Source organism: Syngnathus leptorhynchus, chromosome 16 (genome assembly GCF_054491065.1).
Source record: "Syngnathus leptorhynchus isolate UIUO chromosome 16, UIUO_Slep, whole genome shotgun sequence".
Taxonomy (NCBI): domain Eukaryota; kingdom Metazoa; phylum Chordata; class Actinopteri; order Syngnathiformes; family Syngnathidae; genus Syngnathus; species Syngnathus leptorhynchus.
In genome coordinates this window covers 1,240,632-1,265,000 of record NC_141210.1, presented here as the reverse complement: position 1 = coordinate 1,265,000, position 24,369 = coordinate 1,240,632, and the positions used below count along the sequence as shown (strand labels likewise).

The 24,369-nt window shown below is 42.9% G+C and overlaps 4 protein-coding genes across 10 annotated transcripts in view; 1 reads left to right on the top strand and 3 right to left on the bottom strand.

The window, feature by feature from the left end:
* The window catches only part of LOC147043851 (uncharacterized), a 5,973-nt gene extending 5,681 nt beyond the window's left edge, over window positions 1-292 (bottom strand). Inside the window, exon 1 of the mRNA XM_085934299.1 lies at window positions 172-292. The gene's annotated coding sequence lies outside the window, so the exon portion shown is untranslated. The remainder of the gene's footprint in view (window positions 1-171) is intronic.
* A 140-nt stretch (window positions 293-432) lies between these two features.
* Window positions 433-9,353, bottom strand: trpm4a (transient receptor potential cation channel, subfamily M, member 4a). The gene is made up of 28 exons (XM_085934298.1): window positions 9,203-9,353; window positions 7,943-8,004; window positions 7,692-7,869; window positions 7,222-7,402; window positions 6,463-6,632; window positions 6,123-6,300; window positions 5,744-5,808; window positions 5,421-5,657; window positions 5,238-5,340; window positions 4,937-5,055; window positions 4,557-4,859; window positions 4,391-4,492; window positions 4,156-4,284; window positions 3,870-3,999; window positions 3,598-3,743; window positions 3,408-3,520; window positions 3,238-3,342; window positions 3,126-3,172; window positions 2,552-2,784; window positions 2,333-2,448; window positions 2,099-2,231; window positions 1,840-2,014; window positions 1,590-1,755; window positions 1,338-1,519; window positions 1,116-1,248; window positions 931-1,003; window positions 762-855; window positions 433-650 (listed from the first exon to the last, which is right to left on the bottom strand). The coding sequence occupies exons 1-28, from the start codon at window positions 9,272-9,274 to the stop codon at window positions 634-636; spliced, it is 3,762 nt and encodes a 1,253-aa protein (XP_085790424.1). The 5' UTR covers window positions 9,275-9,353; the 3' UTR covers window positions 433-633.
* A 579-nt stretch (window positions 9,354-9,932) lies between these two features.
* Window positions 9,933-14,078, bottom strand: prmt1 (protein arginine methyltransferase 1). Of its 2 annotated transcripts, none has more exons than XM_085933380.1 (10): window positions 13,932-14,078; window positions 12,635-12,721; window positions 12,393-12,548; window positions 12,210-12,273; window positions 11,961-12,103; window positions 11,798-11,885; window positions 11,609-11,724; window positions 11,384-11,534; window positions 11,128-11,249; window positions 9,933-11,046 (listed from the first exon to the last, which is right to left on the bottom strand). In XM_085933380.1, the coding sequence occupies exons 1-10, from the start codon at window positions 13,956-13,958 to the stop codon at window positions 10,963-10,965; spliced, it is 1,038 nt and encodes a 345-aa protein (XP_085789506.1). In that variant the 5' UTR covers window positions 13,959-14,078; the 3' UTR covers window positions 9,933-10,962. The 2 variants fall into 2 exon arrangements, with proteins under 2 accessions (XP_085789506.1, XP_085789507.1); XM_085933381.1 differs by having other exon boundaries at window positions 12,635-12,730; window positions 13,932-14,077.
* A 269-nt stretch (window positions 14,079-14,347) lies between these two features.
* On the top strand, window positions 14,348-24,126 carry ap2a1 (adaptor related protein complex 2 subunit alpha 1). Of its 6 annotated transcripts, XM_085933378.1 has the most exons (22): window positions 14,491-15,251; window positions 15,853-16,064; window positions 16,170-16,363; window positions 16,445-16,574; window positions 16,698-16,799; window positions 16,896-17,155; window positions 17,221-17,389; window positions 17,538-17,675; window positions 17,960-18,142; window positions 18,310-18,407; window positions 18,491-18,722; window positions 19,022-19,210; window positions 19,285-19,439; window positions 19,935-19,997; window positions 20,690-20,752; window positions 21,057-21,139; window positions 21,233-21,322; window positions 21,516-21,639; window positions 21,780-21,896; window positions 21,976-22,045; window positions 22,123-22,257; window positions 22,437-24,126. In XM_085933378.1, exons 1-22 carry the CDS (start codon window positions 15,185-15,187, stop codon window positions 22,512-22,514), a joined length of 2,952 nt encoding a protein of 983 aa, XP_085789504.1. In that variant the 5' UTR covers window positions 14,491-15,184; the 3' UTR covers window positions 22,515-24,126. The 6 variants fall into 6 exon arrangements, with proteins under 6 accessions (XP_085789499.1, XP_085789502.1, XP_085789503.1 ...); XM_085933379.1 differs by lacking the exons at window positions 19,935-19,997; window positions 20,690-20,752; XM_085933373.1 differs by lacking the exons at window positions 21,516-21,639; window positions 21,780-21,896; window positions 21,976-22,045; window positions 22,123-22,257; window positions 22,437-24,126 and adding an exon at window positions 14,348-14,484 and having other exon boundaries at window positions 15,164-15,251; window positions 21,233-21,493.
* Window positions 24,127-24,369: the final 243 nt, after the last annotated feature.

The following is a 24,369-nucleotide window of genomic DNA, read 5'->3' as shown; positions in this document are numbered from 1 at the left end:
AGAAGGAAACTAAATAATAATATATACAGGTGCTTTGACCTTCCTGGGACATGAAGTTAAAGTTTCAAATAGTGCAAACACCTCAATAGTCTTTTAAATGTCGAGTCTTACATATTAAAACCAGAATGAATTGACAGGCTGTGAATTTGAAAGCAATGCTGCGCTACTCACCCACCAGTTTGTGGCAGCCTTTCTTCCCCATGAACCTTGTTGCTCAATTTCTACCTGGTGGCACCTCCTTGGCCTAAATACTGCCCAAAGTCGATGCCACCCTCTTGTGTCCAAATGAAAACGTGCACTGAGGGGTAAATAAATAAGGGAGTAAGAAAAGCCCAAATCATTCTTCATTTGACTAATATCATTATTTATGAATGATAATAATATTGTGTGGTGTGTTTTTTTTTTTCATGAATATGTAAAAAGCGTGCCTCAAACATTTGTATCATCTTCTTTATTATATTTTTAACATCCTCACACTGGGCACAATTACAGATCTGGGATATCCTTTGAATTTTGCTCTAGGTATAGATATTTTTTTTCTCAGAAAATACGTAGTTCATCAAGAATATTCGGGATCGGGGTTTTGGTTTCCACTCTACCAATTGTGTGTTCATGTGTGTATTTTGCAGTGCTTCAGCTTGGCGGCAGATCTACAACAGGTGGAGAGAGAAAAAAAAAATCAGCAATCGAAATCTCCACAATGATGATATCTTGATTGATATGTTACAAAAGAACGTAATTCTACCATGATAAGTCATTACCTCGCAGGAGTGGAAGTGTCCGGTTGGTTGGAGTGAGATCATTCTGAGACATTGCCTCCATCATCCAGGAGAGAGCGTTGCAGCAGAACTCCATCTAAGAAAGAAAGATTTGAATGAATCATTTGAATTGGACACGCCCCGTTTGTAAGGTCATTGACGTATTGCTAACCTCGGTCTCCAGGAGCTGCAAACGGCGATTGTGGTCACGGTTCTCTGCCGTGTGCTTCAGCACACTGTCCACCCTACAACACACACAGACACATGAATGCACACACACACACACACACACACACACACACACACACACACACACACACACACACACACACACACACTTTGAATGGAAGTACTTACTTATCAGATGTACGCTTAAGCCGCTCTGTGTCACTCTCTCTTTGTTGTTTATTCTGAAGAGAGAGGAGGTCTTCTTTCTGGATGGCCTCCCACATACTGAGTCGGCTGGATTTTACGTCTTGCAGCGTCAAAGCTGATATCGTATCAAGTGATATATGTTAGACAATACTGATTCTGTCTGATTTCTGAAAATGTCATCAGTGTGTTTGGTGCAGTTCTCACCAAAGTGTTTTTTCTTTTCTGAGGGAATGCGGCGGATGTATCGCTTGATGAAAACATTCAGATGTGAAATGATGATAAACGGCGGGGCCAGGCAAGGTCTGGCGTGGTACTCCACAATTAAGCTGTAACGCTGGAATTTCCAGTAGATATCACTGCGCTCCTGAACTAGGTTAAAAGTGTAACTGAAAAGCAAATTGATCACACAATGTCATTAGTGTTCTTTTTACCCATGCATTTAAAAAAAAAGTGTACCTGAAAATGGCAATGAGGAGATTAATTAAGAGGATGTTGGTAACCAGCAGATAGACAGTCTGGAGAAGTATAACCAGCCAGTTAGCGTAGGTGTTCATGCATGGCTCCGCTCCTGCTTGAATTAGTGTCCGGTTGTTGGTACAGTTGGGTTGTTGAAATAGTTCAGCTGCATAAAAAATAGACATGTGAGCATTTGTCCTGAATCGATACAATTGCAATCTTATTGGATGGAGATACTTAAACCACTCACCATCCACTTCTTCCATAGGAAGTAGTCCATAAATGTGCAGGTAAGGTTTGTAAAAAACACGGCGAAATATCCACTCTGGTCGGGGATCGTATGAGTAGAGAAGTACCTGGTTGGCCACTCCGTAGGCCATGATCCACACAGCCAGGAAAAAGAGGAAGAAGAAAATGTCTTTCATCTGAGGAAAGCAAGAAATGGATTTATGAAACATGATCAATCCTTTTGACATTTTCTTCCCGGCTATCTATTTGTCACGTGTTACCATTTTGCCAACAATGATAATCTTGGGACCAAGCTGTTTGTGGGCAGCAAATATATGGATCAGGCGGAGTGTGAAGACAATATAATCCATGGCCATCAGAGTTCGACCAAACTCAAATGACCATGTAAACATTCTGGAGGATAAAAAAACAAAACAAAAGTCAAACACAAGTCGCTCTGTCTTGTTGACATTTTGGATGTAAATGCCAAAGATGATGCAAAACATCTTCATCACCTGCAGCACAGAGCAATAATGAAGATAATGATGCCTGCGAGATCACACTTATTCCAAATATCCTCCATGTAATTCCTCATCTTCTGGAGCATAAAGTTGGTGGCCGTGAAGAAACCCTGTCAAGCAAAGAATTGGACAATTGGAACTTGGAGTCGTGTTTGAAACTGGCTTTTGAAATGATGACATGCGAGCGCTCAAATGTGTCTCTGAATCACTCACCTGTCGAATCTCTTCACATACTAAAGTAAAAACCCAAAAGTAAAGCAGAAATTCCAGTTTGGATGGGATGCCTTGAGATGGGGGCTTGAAATCCACCAATAGGACGTAAGCAAACAATAAGAGGAACACAAAGTACATCAGCACGTTGCCCAGGAAGGAGGTGACGGGAGCAAACCAAAACTGTCTCCACCGTGACACTAAGAATGGTCTTTTAGCGTTGCTTGGTTCAGAGGCTGAAACGAAAAGCGGGAAGACTCGGATAAATACCGCTTACTCCTGTGGCTACAGTCAATCCATGAAGATTTTTTTTTTTTTACAGCAGTGCAAGACATCGAGAAGAGAGTGAACAAACATCTTGTCACCTGTATGCAATAATCTTCAGACTAATAAAAAAAAAAACGCAAAAATGGTGGCCACTGTATTATGTATTGCGCAACTACTAGTCGAGTAATATTTGCCAAATCAATCAAACGATATGCTATTGGCTGGCAACCCGTTCAGGGTGTCCCCCGCCTGCACACACAAAGCGCTCGAGAAAATGGAAGGAATCAAACGATATGTGATCAAAAGCCACCTTTCAGATCTTCTTTGAGAGCCCTGAGTTCCTCAGCGTCACCATCACTACGAAAAGAAGCGACAATTTAGAAAACGGTCATTCAAACGTCATTGTTACGCAATCATTTTACTTGAGTAGGATGTCTTCCAGAGAGAGGACCCTGCTATTATATCTGTCTTTGTTGTCAGTCTCTAAGTGGTCGGCGTCCACAGGAAGAACCGCTTCGCGATCCTTCCTGTAAAAAATACACCGAGTTCAAATCTCCCTGGCAAAATGTTTTGAGAGTGCTGCAACACCGACCTGAAGCTGATTAAGTCTGTGTAGATGAGGGGGGGCACAAAGAAGCATGTCATCAACTTCCAGACCTTGGTACTTCTGTCCATGTTGCCCCACCAGATCTGGGAGAGCAACGCCTACAGCCGAGTGCAAAAAACAGGCATTCCTCAGCCTGGTCCTAAAAAGTAAACTGGTGAAAATTTAAAGAATCAACCTGAACTCCATCGTGGCTGAAGAACTGGCGAGCATCCGCCGCAGTGGCCATTTGCAGACATGTAGCATCAAGCCACACTGGAGATTTTCTTATCAGGAGTTTGAATGAGCGGCTCTCACTGCTCTGGTAACACTCTCCGAATACATCTAAGAAAGGTCAAATATCCAAAATATAATAATGACAAAGAGTTACTCTTTGAGATGTCCTCCCTCCATCCGGTCGGTCGTCATGGTTACTCAGCAAGGGTCCGAATAATAGATGTCGTGACTTACCGTGCGCAAGATCCTCAAACTTCTGCGCCAGGGCTCTCATGGCCACCTTGCTCTCAGTCTCACTTTCAAGCTTACAAATTTCCCTCAGCAGCTTACAGCCACCCAGCGCGCTCAGTACCGACTCCCCCGCCTGACCAGGAACACACATCGTCAATAAAAGACCAAAAAAGAAAAAATCACCAGACACCTACTTTATAGACAATGATTATTTCCACAATAAAAGTGGACTATATTGATGATCATGCACGATATTTACTTGCATCTATTTATTCTTGAGGAGCCTCACCATCTCCCAGAAGTAAATAGCCATCTCACTGCGGTTTTGAAGAATAGCCCAAATGAAGAGCGCCGCCCAGGGAGACTGGCAGCGTTGGTCCCGGTACGCACATTTCCCCTGCAACAACTTGATGACATGCTGAATTTGAAAAAAAAAAAAAAAAAGAACTGCTGTTTGGATGGCGGTTTGACGGATCGGCCTTTATGAATGACATTTGAAATGGAGAGGAGTGTTGATTACAGACTCTGAGGGCATTTCGTATGCCGAATTTGGGGTCCAAACCCAGGGGTCCGTAGTAGAAAGGCTGACACACATCTCCCAGCAAGTCCCACAACACACGTGACACCTGCGTCGACGTTTCAAGCGGTGAACAAAAAAAATCCTCAAAACACAGCAAATCATTTCTTCACCTCAAACAGGCTAAGTTGCTGTGCCGAAGCAGGTCCCGGCATGACGCTCTGCGTGCTGTTTAGGTGAGCCGTTTTGGTTCCACCCAGACTGCCGCGAGACCCGGACAGGCTCAGACGGTCATTCAGATGTCCTTGGAGCAGAGAGTAGACCACGGTGCTGTCGGAGAACGAGCGATACAAGCTCTCTAAGCGCTCGTAGGTCAGGTAGTCCAGGATGTTCAGACCGTTCTCGCAGAAGAGGCGCACAAACTGAGGCTTGTCATTAATCAAAGCATCTGTCATGGAGTCGTCCAGATCCTCGTACTGAAAATAACAATGGCTTTGGCATCACGACGACAAGACGTTCAACATCGAGTTTGAGGAGATAGATCGACTCTGACCGTCCATTGAATGTTTCCGGTGAAAAGTTCCGCTTTGGCAATGTCCACTCTGTTCCAGGCCACGGCCAGTTTCAGCTCTTGAGTGTACTCACTGGCATCACTGGACAGACGTTTACTAGCTTGACACACACACACCAAAAAAAGACATACACAACATTTTCACACACCTGACAGCTGCTGATGGGATGCATCTTGCATCATTGGAATAATTTCCCCCAATTGTTTAGCCATAACATAACAATAATAAACAATCTAAGAGCCCAAAACTACATTTTTGTCTTCAGTGAATCCATATACAGACCTCGAACAAGGGCTTTGAGGATGACAGTATCAAAATCATAAAGTCCGTCTTGCTCCCCGTGGAAAACAGTGATGAGCTCTCTGTTGTGATAAATACTCAGAGCCTGGAATCAAAAAAGAATGAATAGTAATGAAGAACAGAATAGCATTTGCAGTTCGTAGAAAGAAATCGAGTTTAACTCACACTGTCCACCAGTTTTTCCAAGTCATGTTCTCCTTGAAAGAACCTCCTGATTTTGTCAGAAACCAGGTTACGGATATCTGCTAGATACTCGGCAATCTCAGCCATTGTCGACGGGGCAGCTTGGCTGATGGAAGAGCAGTCGGGACACGATAGAAGTTCACTGATAAAGTCTGCAGCGGGACCGGTTCCGGCAAGAATCAGCCAAGGCGTTGATCTCCTCAGAGATGACTCCACTCTCTGTGCACAGAACAGATACACAAAATAAATGGTTTTCCCATACACAAACATCTTTGTGTATGTGTGCGTGAGCCTGGTGTTCACACCTCAAGCATGTTAGCATCCCCGGAGATGAGCATACACAGCACTGGGATTTCAATAGTGCCACTACCTGTTGAGACATAAGTTCAAGCAGAAAAAAAAGATTGCTTTGTTAATTCTTTCATTTCCCAATGAATCATATTTAATAAAATATTTCTGTTCTTTAATCCTTTAATTTTATATTTCCCAATGAATCATATTTAATAAAATGATGTGTTTGTTCATTCTTTCATTTTACATTTCTCAATGAATAATATTTCATATTTGTTCATTCTTTAAGTTGACATTTCCCAATGAATACTATTTAATAATATCCTGTGGTACAATTTTTCTTGGCATAGAAGTTAGAATAGGGGCTATGAAATCAAATCAGTATCATCTGACCCCAAATGCCTGTGCGTTGATGTGAAATATAGTCTTCCAGATTGGCCCGGAAGACTGTCTCTCCTCCTCTTCTGCCAGTGCTCCCATCGTCCACCAACAGAAAAGCCTGGCAGTTGTTATCCAGGCAGCAGCTGTCACGTGAGGTGTTCTGGACATAGTAGCGGGCAGGAAAGCTTCCCTTCAAAGAAACAAGAATCAACGCGTCAAGACTTGATGCACGTCCGGTTACACGCGACAAGCCCATTTTGTTCTTCTTTCTTTCAAAAATGATTCCAAGGAAATGAAAACTGACCTCAGAGTGCCTGCAAGATAGAACGAGCTCACGACGCTTAAGACGTACCTCTGGTTTTACAAGTTGCTGCCTGTTTTGTACGATGCCCCAGGGTGCGAGTCCCACAGCTATGACTTTCTTTTTGGAGTGAACTGGAGCTGCAGCGTCATGATCCCTCACGGCCTCGCCCACGCAGCGGGCTACGCCTTCCCGAAGACCCTCTGTTAAGATCCAGGCCCCTGTTTTAAAGCAGAAATGAAAAATGACAGTTAAGTCAAATAAAGTGCATTTCTATCGGTGGACGAGTAGCTCGGAACTGACACTTGTGAAAATCCACTGATGTGTAATCAGACAAGAATGAGTATAGCTTTTCTTTTCATTTCAAGTTTTATACAAATATTTGTTTGTCATGATTGTAAAAATGCTACATGTCTTTGCACATAAACGTTCTTTCCAAAACATGACCACACCCTTTGTATTTACCTGCCAGCCACGGCCACTTTATTACCTCAACCAGCTTGGCCTGTGTTAACAACACACCTAGAGTGTTATACCCTGCCTTACCGGCTTCAAAGAAAAAAAAAAAAAAAAAATACATGGTTTTGTGTTTTGCGGTTTGAATGTTGTTTTCATCCTGAAATAAAAGAAAAATCCAATGGCTTGGTGAGGTGCCACAGAATCTTGAACAGTACTTGAACATGTATCATTATTGGGAGTAAAAATGTGAGTGAGCTCTGGATTTTGCAAATTGAGATGGCAAAACGGAACTAATTTACTAGTTTCCTCATCATGTCGATGGTAAAAAGCTCAAGTGCGCTTCTTACTAACCTGTGCTCTGTGCAGCCCGAACCAAACCGTTTCTCAGGACTTCTCTCACCCACGTTTTAATATTCTCACAGCCTTCTCCCCCCACCACTGACACCACCAAGTTGGGTGAGGGCAAAGTCCAGTATGTGGTCATCAGAGTGTAAATGAGCTGAGGTTCCGTGTCGCACGACAGTCGCAGAAACTAGAAAAAAAAAACAACCAATGGTCAGTGAAGCAATTCAAAAACGGTGAGGCTGTTTGTCTGTCACAATCGCAATTTAAAATACAACACCCTAAAATGATCCATCACGCCCTTTACATTGTGACTCACACCAGAGTGACGAGTGACGGTGGATACAAGAAGAATGCCTTCATTGTCATTGTACACCTTCTGTCATCGTAAAGCAGCGAGGAGGCTTCTTCCGTGCTCCTGGGAGCAAATTGGGGGTACAAAGGAACCTTCAACGTCATCAGCGTGTGTATGCACTCACGTAGCTGTGTCTGCGTCCGGCGCCGGCAAACTCCAACTCTCCGAAGGCATCGGTGGTACACTCTGCGGTGTGCTGGGCGCTCTTCCATTGGGTGGCAGTGGGCTCACCGCCGGAGTCACCGGCGTCCAAGATATTATGCACGTTCCTCACGTGACCGCACTGACATAGTATTCCATCACTGACGCACAAAATATACAACTTAGGTTCAAAGACTTCAAAATTGTCCTTCAATAGCCCCCCTCACTGTTTACCTGTGTTCATCTTCTACATAGGTGGTGCACACTCGCTTCTTGATCAGCTTGGGGATCCAACTCTGAGCAGAAGAAGCATCTTCATCAAAATAAATCAGCAGTGAAACAAATTCACAATCTTAAGAGGAGAAACATTGTAAGACTTTGGCTGATCTGTATCGTTTTTAAAATATATATATTTTTTAATTTTTCTCATAATTATGATTGTTTTTGTGAGTAGTAAAGCTTTAGTGATCATTTTTTTCATCAAACATTTCACTGTGACTTTATATACGATGGGAGTTAAGTAAGGAGCGAGCCCAAAAAAGAAAAGTTAGCAGCTGTTAAAAAGAAGACAGGGTAAGTGAGGACAAACAGGAAGAACATTTCATGTCATGCAAGCTGAGGCATGAGTGCAAGCAAGGCCTTCCAACATAATGCCTACAAGTGAGCTTAATCAAGCAGAAGTAAGTCAATGGGACGCCTCGCACTCTCAATGAATAAGGACTGGTTTGACCTGTTTACCTGCTCACTTTTGTTACACTCCTTTTGATTTTCCAAACTGGTTTTATTTCTTTGTTTTCCCGATAAAACTGGAATTTGACATCACATTTACATTGGTGGAAAAGAAATATCATACTGTACTATGCTCCAAAATAAATCAAACATTCACTTGAAATATTGCTACATATTATGAGTGACAAAAAAAAATGCATGGGGGAAGAAAATGGCTTCATTTTTCTATTGATATTGTATTGCAAATGATCCCATTCAAAGTATGTTTTTTCTATGAGGAAGTGAATTGAAAAAAAAACACATACGTAATAACACTTCTCAAATATCCAGTCACACATTCTATTTGTATAGATAAAATATGAACTATTTGAAAAGAAATGGATCATTTCAAATGTGTCCAGTATTGTCAATGTCTTGTGCTCCTTTCAAAACTGCAAATGCAAAAATAAAACAATCCTCCACCTACCCAAGGCTGAAGGTCAAGTACATGTGGCTACACACACACAAATGTGGATTTTTATTTCGAGCAGGATTAGTTTGGTCATTAAAAAGTAATACATGTAAATAATTCGACATATTTTATGGAAAAAAAACATCACTGTAAGATGAATGTTCCAACATTTGATCTGAATAACACGTGTCTGTATTTTGAAAGCTGTTCCAGTCAAGGAATATAGTTCGATTCTTTGCATTTACTCGTTTGCTTCCAAGCAATGTGCGACTCGGCGTTTCGACATAATTGCTGGAGGCGGTCGGGTCACATACCTGAACTTTCTCTTTCTTATCTTCAGTCTGACCCCGACCGCTGCCTTCGTCCACCTTGTCAGTTTTCTTCATCCTGCGTTTTGTCCCTCTGTCACGGTCTACGGCAGACTACTCGGGAATCTTGAAGCCTCGCCCCGACTGTGGTGTCATACCTGTGCAACTTAATCAACAATACACACACACACACACACACACACACACACACACACACACACACACACACACACTTTGCATAGTGGATGAGTGGCTAATACAATTTTCCACTTTGCACAATTCTGCTCACATTCCAAATCCATACATGTTTAAGTCAAGTTTTCAAAGTGTCCGTAGGCTTGAATATGAATGCAATTAGTTTTTTTATTTTTAGGTTGTACCCTGCCCTTTGCTCGTGTCGATATAAACACACACCACTTCGGATGGGGCCACTATAAAACAATTTGTTGCATTTATTGCTTTTTTTATTTTACAGCTTGTGGACTCTTCTTTCTTTACAGTCGTTCCCTTTTTGATTTTTTTTGAATTGCTGAAAGTTCCTTTGCCATATATACATTTATAGATACATAAGACCGCTGTTCAATTTGTCACGTTTTCTGTAAAAAAAAAAAAGTAGGATGATATTCGACAGCGCAAACAAAAATAAAAATCAAACAATTGGCAATTTCACATTTTCCTCAAACCTTTACTTGCAATCATAAATCTACTTTTTGTACAATAACAGAAACAAAAAGAATGAAGCTGATGCAAAAAAGTTTAATTTACAGGTTTAGTTTCACTATATATATAAAAAAAAAACACAGCGGACAAAATATCGCCGAAAAATCAAAATAAAGTCAGTGTGGTGAGTCACGTCTGTCACATGCTGACACAATGACTGATTTAGACGGACTCTAATTGCCTCAGACAAAAGATGAAGGCATACTTGAACACAGGGGCTCCAAGATAAGACACCTTATGGAGCTGTGCAACCAGCTGGAACCAAGCAGTCTCTTTTCTTCTTTCAGGCCCAGCAATTATGAACACTTACATCATGACAACACTAAAAAGTTGAACTTTGGAAAGTGACGTTTTCTTTCCCCAATTTCAGTTTCACCTGCTAAAAGGAAAACACAAGGGGGGACGAGCTGGCGTGATGACGGACACGGTACATCGCTATCAGGATGGATGCTCGTTCACGTAACCACGGACCAAGGTTTTGACGCTTCAATCTCAAGCGTGGGGTTGTCCGGAAGAAACCCCCCCCCCTCTAAAAATGGAGCTTGTGGCGTTCGTTAGCGTGTGGTTTCAATTTTAAATCTTAATACTGTATTAGTCGGATCGGAGTCTTCTGCCGGGGTTTTAGAGAAACCGCAGCTTTTGAAAGGGCGTCGGTGAGAGGGGGAAGAAGAAGAAAAAAAAAAAACTTGCATATTTTCCGCTTCAACACAGTCCAAAGAAACAAGTTAACCAGTGGCCCGATGAATTGTCCAAGTTCTATCAAGGGAAGATGTGTTTTTGGGCCTTGCGTGTGCAAAGAATGAGAAGGGACACCCAAGAAGATGGGCACAAAACATTTAGACTACTGCACGATGAGGCGCACTGCCAACTCACTCCCCCTGAAATGTGGAAAAACATTTAAATATAGCAAATATTTAAAGAAGAATATTACACACACAAAAAAAAAAACTCATTAAAATGTTGCTGCTGGGGGAACATTTTAACCCGGTCAGCCTCTAAAGACACACTATACGGGGGAATGGGGGGGGGGGGGGGATAAGAGGCCCCTAGCGCATCCTGTACTCTGACGTCTTCAACACTTCACACAGCTGGCCCTTGAAGGCCAGATCTACAGTGAAGTCCAGGTCCCTCTGCAGACCAAAACACATCAAGTATCAGTACAAAGGACTTGTTAAAACATCATTACAAAATTTAAAAAAAAAATAGCTCACGTTGTTTTTGACGTTTGGCTTCATGCTGATGGTGCCATTGATCTCTTCTCCAATCTTGACAGTCAGGTAATCGTCCAGGTAGAAGACAGTTTGCTTCCAGTGGGTGTAGGGGGACTCTGGGCCTGCAAGGGGGACAAACCGAGTTGAATCCAAGTGGCACTTCAAGCCGAGATTCAACGGCGTGGTGGCTGCAAGTTTGTATCCCCTGCAATATTTTGTACAACGTTATTGCAATAAGACGGGGAAGCAGACTGACTGGTGGAAAAGCCGGTCCTCTTGTGACAGCGGGTAAACTCGATGTTGAAGTAGGTTACGAGTGCGTGGATGTAGTCGTTCCTCTTTACTTGCAGACAGAACGGCGAGGTGAAGGTCAAGTCGTCCGCCTTCACCGTGTAGATGTCCACCTCCTGCACCAAAACGAGTCAGTAAGCCAAAAGATGCACGCAAAATACTTCTCGTTGGAGTTAGATGGGTGACCCACCTTGATGAGGCAGGCGCTGCTGACCAGCTGCTTCGGGTCCACTACGTCAACAAGGGGTTCTTTAATCGCCACCTCCTTGATGCACGACATATCAAATCCATATACGTTCTCCCACCCTGAAATACGCACGTGGAGATCAGGTTTGTTGTTTTTTTAAACAGCGACCCGTCATCACAAATAATGACCTACAGTGAATTTTGTAGTCCTTGTACTGCCTGTCTTCAATGGCGGTCACGAAAAGAGTTGCCCTGTCTGGGAAAATGAGTCCATCCTGCTTCTGTTAGGACACAACAAGAGATTGTGGGGAGGGTCGAAAAACAACTGCATGAAATCAAATCTTGTTCACACATACCAGCCATTTGTCCCGAGCATAGATGACAGTATTGAGCATGGATTCGTAGAAAAGGCAATAGCCCATCCACTCAGATATGATGATATCCACTCCATCCACAGGCAGATCAACCTCTTCCACCTTCCCTTTGATAATAGTCACCACTGGAGACAAAAAAAAAAAGACCTATTTTGAATCCTTGAAAACACATCGAGTTCCCTTTCCTCCATAGAGCAATTGTAGCATCTCCCCACTTATTAGTTTACTCACCATCATCCATCTTGTTGGCCTTCACTATTTTTACAGCATAATCTGAGATGCTGCTGCACTCGATCTATAAAAAAAAAAAAATACACAAGGGCAATATGTTATGGTATATGTTATACGATTCAGAATCGTCAGCCTTTTAAAAGGCAAGCAATCACTTCATTGGGTGCACAAACACAAACTTACCCCAATAACCTTCTTGGCCCCGGCCTTGGCAGCAAACATGCAGAGGATGCCCGTTCCACTACCTACATCCAGCACCACTTTGTCCTTAAAGAGATGCTTGTTGTGGAACATTGAGTTGCGGTAGGTCAGAGTCCGCACCTCATCCTTGAGCATCTCCTACAACATATGCCAACAAATGTTAGGATCAAAATCTTGTGACAAAAAGAACTGGGCTTGTAAGAAAAATAAAAAGGCAAAATGACCTCATGGATGCCAAAGTGAGCATACGAGTCGAAGTAATAATCCTTTGACGTCATATCTTCAGCTGCAGGCTTTATCATGTTATCCCCCTGAGAAACCTCAACAAAAAGACACAATTACAATTCAGATTAACTTCAGCATAAACTACTAAAATCAATGTTAGCCATTCATCTGGAGTGGGAAGAAAATCTTTTAGGGTATAATTCTAGAAAATGCGTTGAGTACTTGGAGTAGGCATTGCCATACATGTGTGTGTTTGAATGTGCTTGAACTAAAATTAACCCATCACAGTTGTTGAAATTCTCTGGAGCATATATGGATCATTATCCTCTTTGTTTATTTATAAAAGATTGTTGTCTGAGCGGTTACTTGGTGGTTGTAATGTTAACTTGGTTTCAAACTGCTGCAAACACAAAATGCATTCATAATCTCAGCAGGTCGGCGGATTTTTAACTAATTCATATGATTTGAAATCATAAATGTTTCTCCTCATTCAAAGCAGATAAGAAAAAACAACGTTCCAATGTAGTACAAATACATCTGCTCCATTCATACAATGTACAGCTTCCCTCGCTGCACAAAGGATGCGAGCACATGGTTGAAGTACTGCGATGTGATCTTGGCCTTGTTCATGCAGGCACTCAATGGAATGTTCTCAAAACGAATGACTTAAAAAGTCACGCTAAGGGCAATTGACAAGAACAGGTGTCATTCTTCTGTCTGCATTATACATCATGCACACACACCTTTGACAACTTGCTAGATAGCTTCGACATACCTAGTTACCTAGTGTGTGTGCTACTCATTAGCCGTTCATTAGTGGACCAGGGTGGAAAAGGCGGCAAATCCATACAACGGTGCCCGGGGTAGCACCAAACGCAAACAACGCCATTTTTCAAGCTTTTAAAACGATAACGTTCAAACCTAATGCACCCAATAAGAGAATGAATCAGCATCCGTGGCTGATCGCTAACTAGCTAAGAAGCTAACATGTTGGTTCCCACGCGGTCTTTTAGACCATTGAAAAAAGCTAAGCCAACAGCGGGTTTTTTTTTTAAAAATGGACGTGGAGCTTCAAATTTTAAAACCAACATGATTCCATTTAGACGTAGTAACCACAAACAGATAAAGTTATTAAGGTTTAGGTAGCTCCGTTAAAATGGACGAATCAATTGATGCGTATTTGAAAAGGATCAAAACGTCTATAAATCGGTTCGTCTGCCGATACCAAAAGCAGGCTGTGCCTGTAGAATTCCATTGAAAACGAGAAGTTGAAAATATTAGTTCGTAAATTTGTACCTCCATCCTCTCCGCTGGCGCCGCCATTTCGATCTTGTGCCTAAGAGAGTGCAGTCTCGACTTGCGCAACCAAAGAAAGCGGCTCCACTCTTCTTCGTGGGACTCAAAACCGCTGTTTGCTTGCTGTAGCACCCCCACCTGTCTTGAGGGGGCTGTAAAGAAGTCATAAATGTTGAAATCTTCCAACTTAAATCTTCGTTTGTTGATGTCAATATTTACTTACCTACAGGGGCGTGTTATTGTCAATGTTATTTCCAATTTGGGAATAAAGCCAAAGATAATTGGTTTGGTAATGTCATTGTCTCCCTCTAATTTGATCATGTTTTATGAATTAAAAGTCTAGCATTCTTGTGAAGTACAGTGTTGTTTGTGGCGTGTCCAATTGATCAGACATTCCTGTTTTCGCTCTCCGGGGACTTTGGGTAGATAATGGACCGGTGGGGGGAAGCATGTTTGCTGAACTGAAGCTCGGAGCGTACGCGTTCACGAGTGCCTGCGTCGCGCGGTCACGCTGTAGTGCTGCTGCTGTCACGAGCTTGATCCAGGCAGCGGGGTAAAGACTCGGAGAATTAGGACGGGCAGACATTTTACGCTTGATTTTCTTTCCCATTCTTTGTCGTACGATAAAGACACCGCAGCTACGCTTTACGTCGGTGGCTGACAAAAAACAGCAAGTGTTGTTTCGCTCAACCAGGGATGTATTGCAGTATTTGAACGCTATCGCTAGCCAGCCAGCTAGCTAGCTGTTGAGCTAGCTTTACGCTGCTTGTGACTCGAGGGCGACTTAACGGCGAATTCTCGTGCGGTCTTTTCCATTACGCCCCCAGGTTTTGCCATCGTTGCACCCGTCCGCAAGATATCAACGCTGCGTGTGGTTTTAATAGAAAGTACATTTCATTTGTAGCCGTGTGTCGCGTTCTTTGCGTTTAATCCTCGCTCGAGAAGGATTGAATGAAATAGCTTGACATATAGCCAGCGGAAACGAGCCAGTTAACGGGGGATAAGGTTGATTTACCTAGCTTCGCCTTGATCACTACCATCCAGCGAATATCACAATTAAGGCCATCGAGCCTTGCATATAGTCAAAGCAACATAATCAGAAAACACTCAATCATAAAGTTTTTTTTACGATCGTGGCACTGCTAAGTAGCTAGCTCGTCCTGCACTTCAAGTTGACCATCGTTCACTTCATCGAAGAAGCTGACCTACAGCGGATATTTTTCCACTTTCAGGACGAATAAAAACCTGCAAAAATGCCGGCTGTGTCGAAAGGAGATGGAATGCGCGGATTAGCGGTTTTCATTTCGGACATAAGGAATTGTAAGTGACCTTTCTTTTTCAATTTTTTTTTTGCTCTGCTTGCTTGCTTGCTTGCTTGTTGGCAGTCATCCACTAAAGCTGATAAAATCGTTTGGCGGTTTCTGGTTGTAACATGTCACGCCTAACCTTCAGTTTTAAGATTGTTTAGTCATGTTTTTGGGTGTTTCTATTCAAGTGCAGAACAGCCATCCACTACCGCCTTTCCACTTTGGTGCCATGCTATGTTAGAAAAGCATGAACACATTCCAATGTGTATTTTGGGGGTGGTTATTGTCAAATTACATCTACAAAACAATCCACTTTTTGGATACACCCCGGAATGCCAATCCAAATGTATATTCTTTTTTTTTTTCATGAAAACACTCGATTAAAATATGTCACGTCTTTAGAGGTAGTAACATATTGCACACATCAATAATTGGTCAAGTTTGTTGAAGTCATTCTTTGTTGGTTACATAATTATCATTGTGATTTATTACAATGGAATTTATTGGGACTGTTGAGGTCGAGCCTGGAATGGACTCTTTTTAACATCCTGTTTTATGTATGCTATAGGCCCAAATAAATGACTTGCAACTTGCCATTGTCTTTTGCACACCAGGTAAAAGCAAGGAAGCTGAAATCAAGCGGATCAATAAAGAGCTGGCTAACATTCGCTCCAAATTTAAAGGAGACAAAGCTCTTGATGGCTACAGCAAGAAGAAATATGTCTGTAAGCTGCTCTTTATCTTTCTGCTCGGCCACGACATCGACTTTGGGCACATGGAGGCCGTCAACCTGCTGAGTTCCAATAAGTACACGGAAAAGCAGATTGTAAGTTTCTCCGAGCATTTGCATATACCGTAAACTCCCAAAAAGATTGAAAATCTCTGTGCTTCTGATCTTGGATCTCCCTCAATCAATTGACCATTTCTCCAGGGCTACCTGTTCATCTCAGTTCTGGTCAACAGCAACAGTGAACTCATCCGTCTGATTAACAATGCCATCAAAAACGACCTGTGCAGCCGCAACCCCACTTTCATGTGCCTGGCACTTCACTGCATCGCCAACGTGGGCAGTCGTGAGATGGCCGAGGCCTTTGCCAGTGAAATCCCCCGCATCTTGGTCGCTGGGTGAGTGTGACTTGTTTTAACTCCATTTTGCCATTCAAACGTCTTGAAGACGACACGTAACTTGATGGTCACGTGCCATAGCGATACGATGGACAGTGTGAAACAATCCGCCGCCCTGTGTCTTCTGCGGCTCTACAAAACTTCCCCGGACTTGGTGCTGATGGGAGAATGGACATCCCGCGTGGTGCACCTTCTTAATGACCAACATATGGTAAGTGCAGTTGTTGAATGAACTACTTCAATTTGGTATATCCACTGCTGCCCTCTTTTATTTGATTTAATTGGATCAAACTCACATATTTGTTATTTTATTTTTTTTATGTCATCTTTGTAGGGTGTGGTGACCGCAGCTATTTCTCTCATCACCTGTTTGAGCCAGAAGAATCCAGATGAGTTTAAGACCTGTGTTTCCCTGGCAGTGTCACGACTCAGCAGGGTGAGTAATTAGCATTAACTGTGACACGGGCACATTTTAGCAACATGATGATTTCCAAGAAGGAATCTTTTAACTTATTGTCTTGTGCTTCTTTAGATTGTCTCATCAGCCTCCACCGACCTGCAAGATTACACCTATTACTTTGTCCCAGCGCCGTGGCTGTCTTGTAAGCTGCTGCGCTTGCTGCAGTGCTATCCCCCACCAGAGGATGGCGCTGTGAAGGGGCGTCTGGTGGAGTGTTTGGAAACCATCCTCAACAAGGCTCAGGAGCCACCCAAGTCAAAGAAAGTCCAGCACTCTAATGCCAAGAATGCTATCCTCTTTGAGGCAATTTCCCTGATCATCCACTATGACAGGTGAACATTTGGAGCACTATTTTCCATGTCCATTTTTGAAACTGATGTAATGGTTTGTCCCGCAGTGAGCCAAATCTACTGGTGCGAGCCTGTAACCAGCTAGGCCAGTTCCTGCAGCACCGAGAGACTAACCTGCGCTACTTGGCTCTGGAAAGCATGTGTACATTGGCCAGCTCAGAGTTTTCTCATGAAGCAGTCAAGACACACATTGAGACCGTCATAAATGCGCTCAAGGTGATTGATTGTACACTTGTACACACAACTGGTTTTAAAAATAACACACAATTAACTGTGAATCTTATTGTCAAGTCCACTCATGCTAATACGCTTGCTGAATCTTTTTTCTTTTCTTTTCTTCCCACCAATTGTTATCTTTCTGCAGACTGAGCGGGATGTTAGTGTTCGACAAAGGGCGGCAGATCTGCTGTACGCCATGTGTGATCGCAGCAATGCCAAGCAGATTGTAGCTGAGATGCTCAGCTACCTTGAGACAGCTGATTACTCCATCAGAGAGGAAATGGTGTGTGGAAATGACACAATGTGCTTGTTTTTTTTATTTAATTTTTATATTATTTGCTCTCTATTTTCTGTCTCAGTCATACTATTTATATTATTTGCTCTCTATTTTCTGTCTCAGTCATACATTACATTTTTTTATTTAATTTGAAAGCATCTGAGATGTTAGTCCATTCATCACAGACAACAGCAATTCAGGAGCTTGGCTCAAATCAAATTTGATTGACACAAAACAATCTCAATGTCCAAACAATGGTATCAACGAATGAGCTGCGTTTTGTTTTTCAGGTCCTCAAAGTAGCTATCCTGGCCGAAAAGTATGCTGTCGATTACTCCTGGTACGTCGACACCATCCTCAACCTCATTCGCATCGCTGGCGATTATGTCAGTGAAGAGGTATGGTACCGTGTCATCCAGATTGTCATCAATCGCGATGACGTGCAAGGCTACGCTGCCAAGACGGTCTTTGAGGTAATACTACTTTGATTGAAATTGTAAAGACAGAAATGATTCAATCGGTGCTGCTTTCTTTGTCGAATCAATTCAGCATGTTTAAAACAAAAACAAACACATTTTGGGGGGATGCACTTGGCCAATGTAATTAATCATCAGAAAATTAAGTGAGCGTTTTCTTCCAGGCCTTGCAAGCACCTGCCTGTCATGAGAACATGGTGAAAGTTGGAGGCTACATTCTTGGAGAGTTTGGTAATCTCATTGCTGGTGACCCCCGCTCCAGGTCCGAGGCATTTACTTTTCTTTCTCTCTTTCTTTAAATATTGAGTTGAAATAAAAAGTACCGTGTTGTGTTCTGTTATCCAGCCCCCTGGTCCAGTTCAACCTCCTTCACTCCAAGTTCCACCTGTGCTCTGTGCCGACTCGGGCCCTGCTGTTGTCTGCTTACATCAAGTTTATCAACTTGTTCCCAGAAACCAAGGCCACCATTCAGGAGGTTCTTCGCTGCGATAGCCAGATTCGCAATTCTGACGTAGAGCTGCAGCAGCGTGCTGTGGAGTATTTGAAGCTCTCGTCTATTGCCAGCACCGATGTCTTGGTAATTGAGTCTTTGTTTTTAATATTTGATAGTAAGTGTAATATCTTTCAGAGGTAATGTTTTAAATATGGCTAAATATACATATGATGAAACCTGTCATCATTTCAAGTGGGTGATATTGAACAGTCAGGTGCTGACTAAATACTTTTCCCCCCCCCCCACACTGTATTTTGTTGTGAACCTTATTCTTTTTGGTCACTACTTCAATTATTCCATCTGAGGTAGGGATTTCTGGCTAGTATACCAATGAGGACTGCTACAAAGTCTACCACAGGAGTCAATGCTTTTTGTTTTCCTAGGCCACTGTTCTGGAGGAAATGCCTCCGTTCCCTGAAAGGGAGTCTTCAATTTTGGCAAAACTCAAGAAGAAGAAGGGCCCCGGTGCGGTGTCTGTGACAGACCTGGAGGACAGCAAGCGGGAGGGTGGGGAGCTGAACGGAGGCGGCGAACGGGGTCCAGACACATCAGCAATGGCGGCCTCCAACGCCGTAAGTCAACTCTGCTGCGCAGACAGCATTCGATTGCATCAAACGACAAGCTGCAAGTGTACTTTTTCTTTCAGTCCACCCCGTCACCGTCAGCAGACCTCCTGGGGATTCGAGCCGGTCCTCCCGTTGGCGCCGCGCCAACCAGCGCCGGCAGCCTCTTGGTGGACGTGTTCTCCGAAGCAGGGCCCGCTGCACCCTCTGCTGCAGTTAATGACGACGGCTTTCTAAGGTGAAGGTCAACCTCATGAGCAGATGTAGATGAGATGTCCAGTCGGAGCTGCTTTCAGAGCAGCCTTATGTCGCACGGCAAACGTCAACGTACGTGTTGTTGCCGAGTCCATTGAGGAGATAAATCTTCTCCGTGGTCCTTAATTAACAAGGTTACGGCTGGTAACCTGACTAATGCCCGACTTGCCAGGCTATAATACAAGTCAGCACGCCATCCTTAAGCAAAGTGTAAGTGCAATCGCAATTGGCTTTGGTGAAGACAAAGTGATATTGGTCGTGTCTATTCTTCTCCCTGCTTGGCAGGTTTTCTCGACTTGTCTATTTGTTTTTAACTTCTTGTGTATGTGACTTGTCTTTGGTCTTTTTCTCTTTTTTCCTTCTCTCCATTTTCCTGCGTGCGTGTGTATCTGTGGGCGCGCATGTGTGTGTGTGTGTGTGTGTTTTGGTTTGAATGTACGTCTGTCCTCTGTCCTATACCGTGATTGGACATTGACAGAGATCTGGAACAGCCCACCGAGACCTCTGACGCCTTATTGGTGGAGAGTTCTGGTGACTCGGAGTAAGGGCCCTGTAGTAAACTCCAACTAGAAAATCACAATTATGACATCGTGATAGTGTCATAATGGCATCGCTACAATTGACTGTAGTATTGTTTTATAAATGCTTGTATTCATGAGTAGCTTTTTTGCGTTTTTTTTGCATAGATGTGCAATAATGTTACACGCGCACACACACAAAACAAAACAAATCTGTCAGGCACAAATGAAAATGTGTTTTGCATACCAAATGAGTTTCTGCATATCTGTAGCCTGTGCGCTGTACTGCTTGGTTCATGTGAACTGTGCCTGTGTCGAAATGTATTTGGAAAATGATTCATTTTCTCTTCTTTTGGATTTCGATTCTGTCCCGTAACCTTCGAACATATAGTGTTGATTTAATAGCGTGTGCGCCTTTTTAGGGTATCGCTTGTGTTGCATGTTTGTCCAAATTGTATTCCAGTGGAGTTTGTGTCCTATTGATTTCGGATTAATATTCAACCAAAACAACAGAAAATGTCCAAATACATTGGTGTTTGTAGTCATGGTGTTTGTCTTGTCTGGTTGGACATTGTTACTAACCGTGTCTGCATTTGATCTCTTTCTCCTTTTTCTTCCTAACACCTTCCGCATGTGTGGACGCCTTTTTGGTTTCTTCCAACACCTCTCACTCTTCTCTTCTGTGGGCTGTCTACATCCTTGCGCTATCTTTCAGCTCTGCTCCTCCCTCTGAGGATCCCGCTCCCCCTCTGTCTGAGGCTGATGAACTCCTTAACAAGTAAGCTCTTTCTCTTTTAAAAGCTTTGTTTTGCGTTTGCCCGACTCTGCATGATTGCCACGTGGCGCATGAGCTGGCGTGTTGAAGATAAATAAGTGTGAATCATTGAATGAGTATATATAGTTGTTATTTATTCACTTTTTTTAAACTAGCAGGGAATCGGGACCAGGCCTGACCACAAATAGCATGGTGGTGTTGTGTTTTTGTTTTGGTGTGTGTGGTCTTTGCTTTTTTTTTTTTTTTTTTCTTCCAGAATATCATCCATCTATTTGCTAACATCTGTCCGTCTGATTTTATTCAACAGGTTTGTGTGCAAGAACAACGGTGTTTTGTTTGAGAATCAGCTCCTACAGATTGGCATCAAGTCAGAATATCGTCAAAATCTTGGTGAGTAATGAAAAGCTTTCTAGAAGATTGACCTATAAAAAACAAAAAACGCAAACATGCTGTGTTAAGAAACAAGTTGTTTCTTTCTCATAGGGAGAATGTACTTGTTTTATGGGAATAAGACGTCAGTGCAATTTGCCAGCTTCACCACCACAGTCAGCTGTCCTGGAGAGCTCCAGTCTCATATCCTTTCATTTCTCTTGTCGACGGCTCATCTCATACAAAATCTTTTTTTCAACCAGGATGATCTTTTAGCCTTTGCGAATCATCCAGTCTTGCTGCAAAACGCATGAACCTGCACCGTGTTGTGGCAAACGTTTTATGACGACATCTGAGTGAGGTAGCATCAATCGAATGTTCCTTGACAGCAAGTCACAGCTTAACGTTCAAACCAAACAAGTAGAACCGCTGGTAGAAGGAGGTGCCCAGATCCAGCAGGTCCTCAACATCGAGTGTCTGACCGACTTTTCCGACGCTCCCTTACTTAACATCAAGTTCAGGTGAGCAGAAAGTTGAACTGGAATCAGGATTTGCAATATCAGAAAAGTACAGTGGTACCTCCTCAATACTTTGTGCGAAGAATCAAACCGCGATTGGCTCCTCTTTCAAAAGCGGCCGTGCAACCGTGTCTTTGTTACAGATATGGAGGAGCTCTGCAAAACTTGACTCTCAAGCTGCCCGTCACCATCAACAAATTCTTCCAGCCAACTGAAATGTCCTCAAATGATTTCTTCCAGCGTTGGAAACAACTTAGCCAGTAAGCTTGGGGCCCAGTAAGTGTTTTGTCACTTTCCAGGGTTTTTGAGTAAAACCTTTTTATGTTTTATTGCCCTCAGGCCTCAGCAAGAAGCACAAAAGATTTTTAAGGCCAACCACAGCATGGACACGGAAGTACTCAAGGCTAAGGTATGTCAGACTTCTCTTTTTTTTTTGGGGGGGGTTTTCAGCAGTGTTAATGTTTGTGGTGGCATTCTTGCTTGCAGCTATTGGGATTAGGAGCGGCCCTGCTGGACAATGTCGATCCAAATCCAGAGAACTACGTATCTGCTGGAGTGATCCAGACCAAGGGTCAGCAAGTTGGCTGCCTCCTAAGACTGGAGCCCAATGCCCAGGCACAGGTACAACATGCAGTTGTTTACATGTACATGAAATGTAGCTTGGCAGATCACTTCCAACTCTATTTCCACACTTCACCGCCGACATTTTTTAAAGCAAATACTGGGAATAAATTCTGATGAAGCATATACCTGGAAAAAAAAGAAAAAATCAGTTCCTATGTGTGTGTGTGTGCGCGCAGATGTACCGACTGACTCTGCGCTGCAGCAAGGACTCTGTGTCAAGGCGTCTCTGCGAGTTGCTGGCCCAGCAGTTCTAGAATAGCCAGAGTTCCAGAACTTTATCAAGACCAGTACTCCCACCTCCCCCCACCAGCGAGCCCTCCCCCTCTCCCGCCACACTTCTCTTCCTCCTACCAACAAAGGTTCTTTATTACGAAAACAAAAAAAAAGGTGTAACCTACATAAGGGAAAAAGCAGTCACTGTTTTGGTGACCATATTATTGTCATTATTCTAATTCAAGTTCATCTTCAATTTGTTTATTAACATAATGCTACATTATCGTTTTTTTTTTTCTTTATGGTGTTTACCTGTGTAGCTGCCGTGTGCGACCAGGAGTGTGTAAGTGCGTGTGTGTGCGTGCGAATGTGAGTGTGTGTATCCCACGGTGTGCTCTGCTTTCTCCTGGTTGCTCTGTATTTCTGATGCTCTATGTACAGTGTGTGGGCATGTGTGTGTGTGTTTTGCGCGTGCGTTTGTCTTATTTTTGATCAATTGCTAGATCATTCCTTGAAGTCAAACGAGAGATAGTATTGGTCATACACAGCCCCATTGTCTCCTGTCTTAGACACAGACACACACACACATGCACAAGTGGTTCCTTGCGGCCCCTCGTCGGGCCCGATAATGAAGGGAGACCTGAAGGTCCATCCAGCACTCTTAATTTCTAGCATTCCCCAATGATCATAGGCCAGTGAAATTGCACTTAAAGGCGTTTGGGATCCTCCAGCATGAGTTCCCTAGTGTGAAGAATCGGATTGTCTCTCCCGGGGCCCTGTAACGAGTAGCCCGATATTTCAATGACCTTGATGATTTCTTTGTTGACGTGTCTGTAAATATGCGGCAGTGTGTTACTTGATTGCTTTCCTAGACATTCCCATTGACCGGTTGGCTTAGATAAATGAGCCCAGGCTGCCCCCCCCCCCTCCCTCCCCCCCTCCAACGGTAACAAATGATAGTGAAGTAAGGGTCGACGTTTTCAGAGTCCCAACAGTTAGGACTTCTCTGTCCAGGTGGAACTGCTCTGCCATCCAACTTCAAGATTGCCCAATTGTCTTTTTGAGACGAGCCTCTTTTTCTTTCATCCAACACAATCACAAACCTTTGGATAATCTATCAGATAAAGATAAAGCAGTCCTTCATGATGCTGACTGCGTGCTAATTTGGACTTGATGTCCATCCAGAATCTTCTCTCATGAGCACTTTTTCAAAAACCAAGAAGCAAGGCCACTTTCCAAACATGAATATTCACACAGTCACTGCTTTGATATTCTTTCTTGGGCTTTCTCTTGCACAAAGCAGCAGTCGAAGAGTACTAGAGTTGTCCGTCATAACTAAAAGAGACTCTGTTTATGTGAGAAATTGAGTGAGGCTGGAAGCAGGTAAGAAAAAAAAAAAATCTTGGAGACATTTCGGAGACATCGGCACATTAGAATCTGTGGCTGCACAGCAGTCAAAATACAGTGGAAAGCCGAGTTGGTTTTTTGTCATCCTGTGTGAGCGTGTGTGTGTGTGTGTGTTTGTCTATGCAGTATCCACTAGCTAATGCAGCCTCATGTATTGATGTTAAAAAAAATGTCCAATACCTGTGTTAGAAATAAGATTTACTCTGTAATGAAAAATGTGAAAGTAAAACTATGCCATATATCAGACATGACGCTTCCTGTGTTTTATTGTTTTGCTCTTACGCCATGACATTTTATTTTTGTTCCAAATTATGCTACTGCGTAAAGTAGTTCATTTCAACAGCATTTAAAAATCAAATAAAAATGATATAGCATAGACCAGGCAACCCATATATGAGATTAACCTAAAAAAAAAAAAAACATGCATTCCATGTATTGACTCTCATTGATTATTGCCAAGGTTGTGCTTATATGCTTCAAACATCCATT

Excerpts from the sequence above, each read along its gene's own strand:
- prmt1 (XM_085933381.1), bottom strand. The coding sequence starts at position 13,958 with ATGGCGGCGCCAGCGGAGAGGATGGAG. Across the intron at positions 11,886-11,960 it reads ATGCTCGGGACAAATGGCTG|AAGCAGGATGGACTCATTTT; the intron begins GTATGTGTGAAC and ends GTGTCCTAACAG. Across the intron at positions 11,725-11,797 it reads CAAGGACTACAAAATTCACT|GGTGGGAGAACGTATATGGA; the intron begins GTAGGTCATTAT and ends TGCGTATTTCAG.
- trpm4a (XM_085934298.1), bottom strand. The coding sequence starts at position 9,274 with ATGAAGAAAACTGACAAGGTGGACGAAGGCAGCGGTCGGGGTCAGACT. Across the intron at positions 8,005-9,202 it reads ATAAGAAAGAGAAAGTTCAG|AGTTGGATCCCCAAGCTGAT; the intron begins GTATGTGACCCG and ends TCTTCTGCTCAG. Across the intron at positions 2,449-2,551 it reads TATGTGAAGAGATTCGACAG|GGTTTCTTCACGGCCACCAA; the intron begins GTGAGTGATTCA and ends TTTGCTTGACAG.
- ap2a1 (XM_085933378.1), top strand. The coding sequence starts at position 15,185 with ATGCCGGCTGTGTCGAAAGGAGATGGAATGCGCGGATTAGCGGTTTTC. Across the intron at positions 17,676-17,959 it reads ACTCCATCAGAGAGGAAATG|GTCCTCAAAGTAGCTATCCT; the intron begins GTGTGTGGAAAT and ends TTTGTTTTTCAG. Across the intron at positions 21,323-21,515 it reads TCCTGGAGAGCTCCAGTCTC|AGCTTAACGTTCAAACCAAA; the intron begins ATATCCTTTCAT and ends ACAGCAAGTCAC.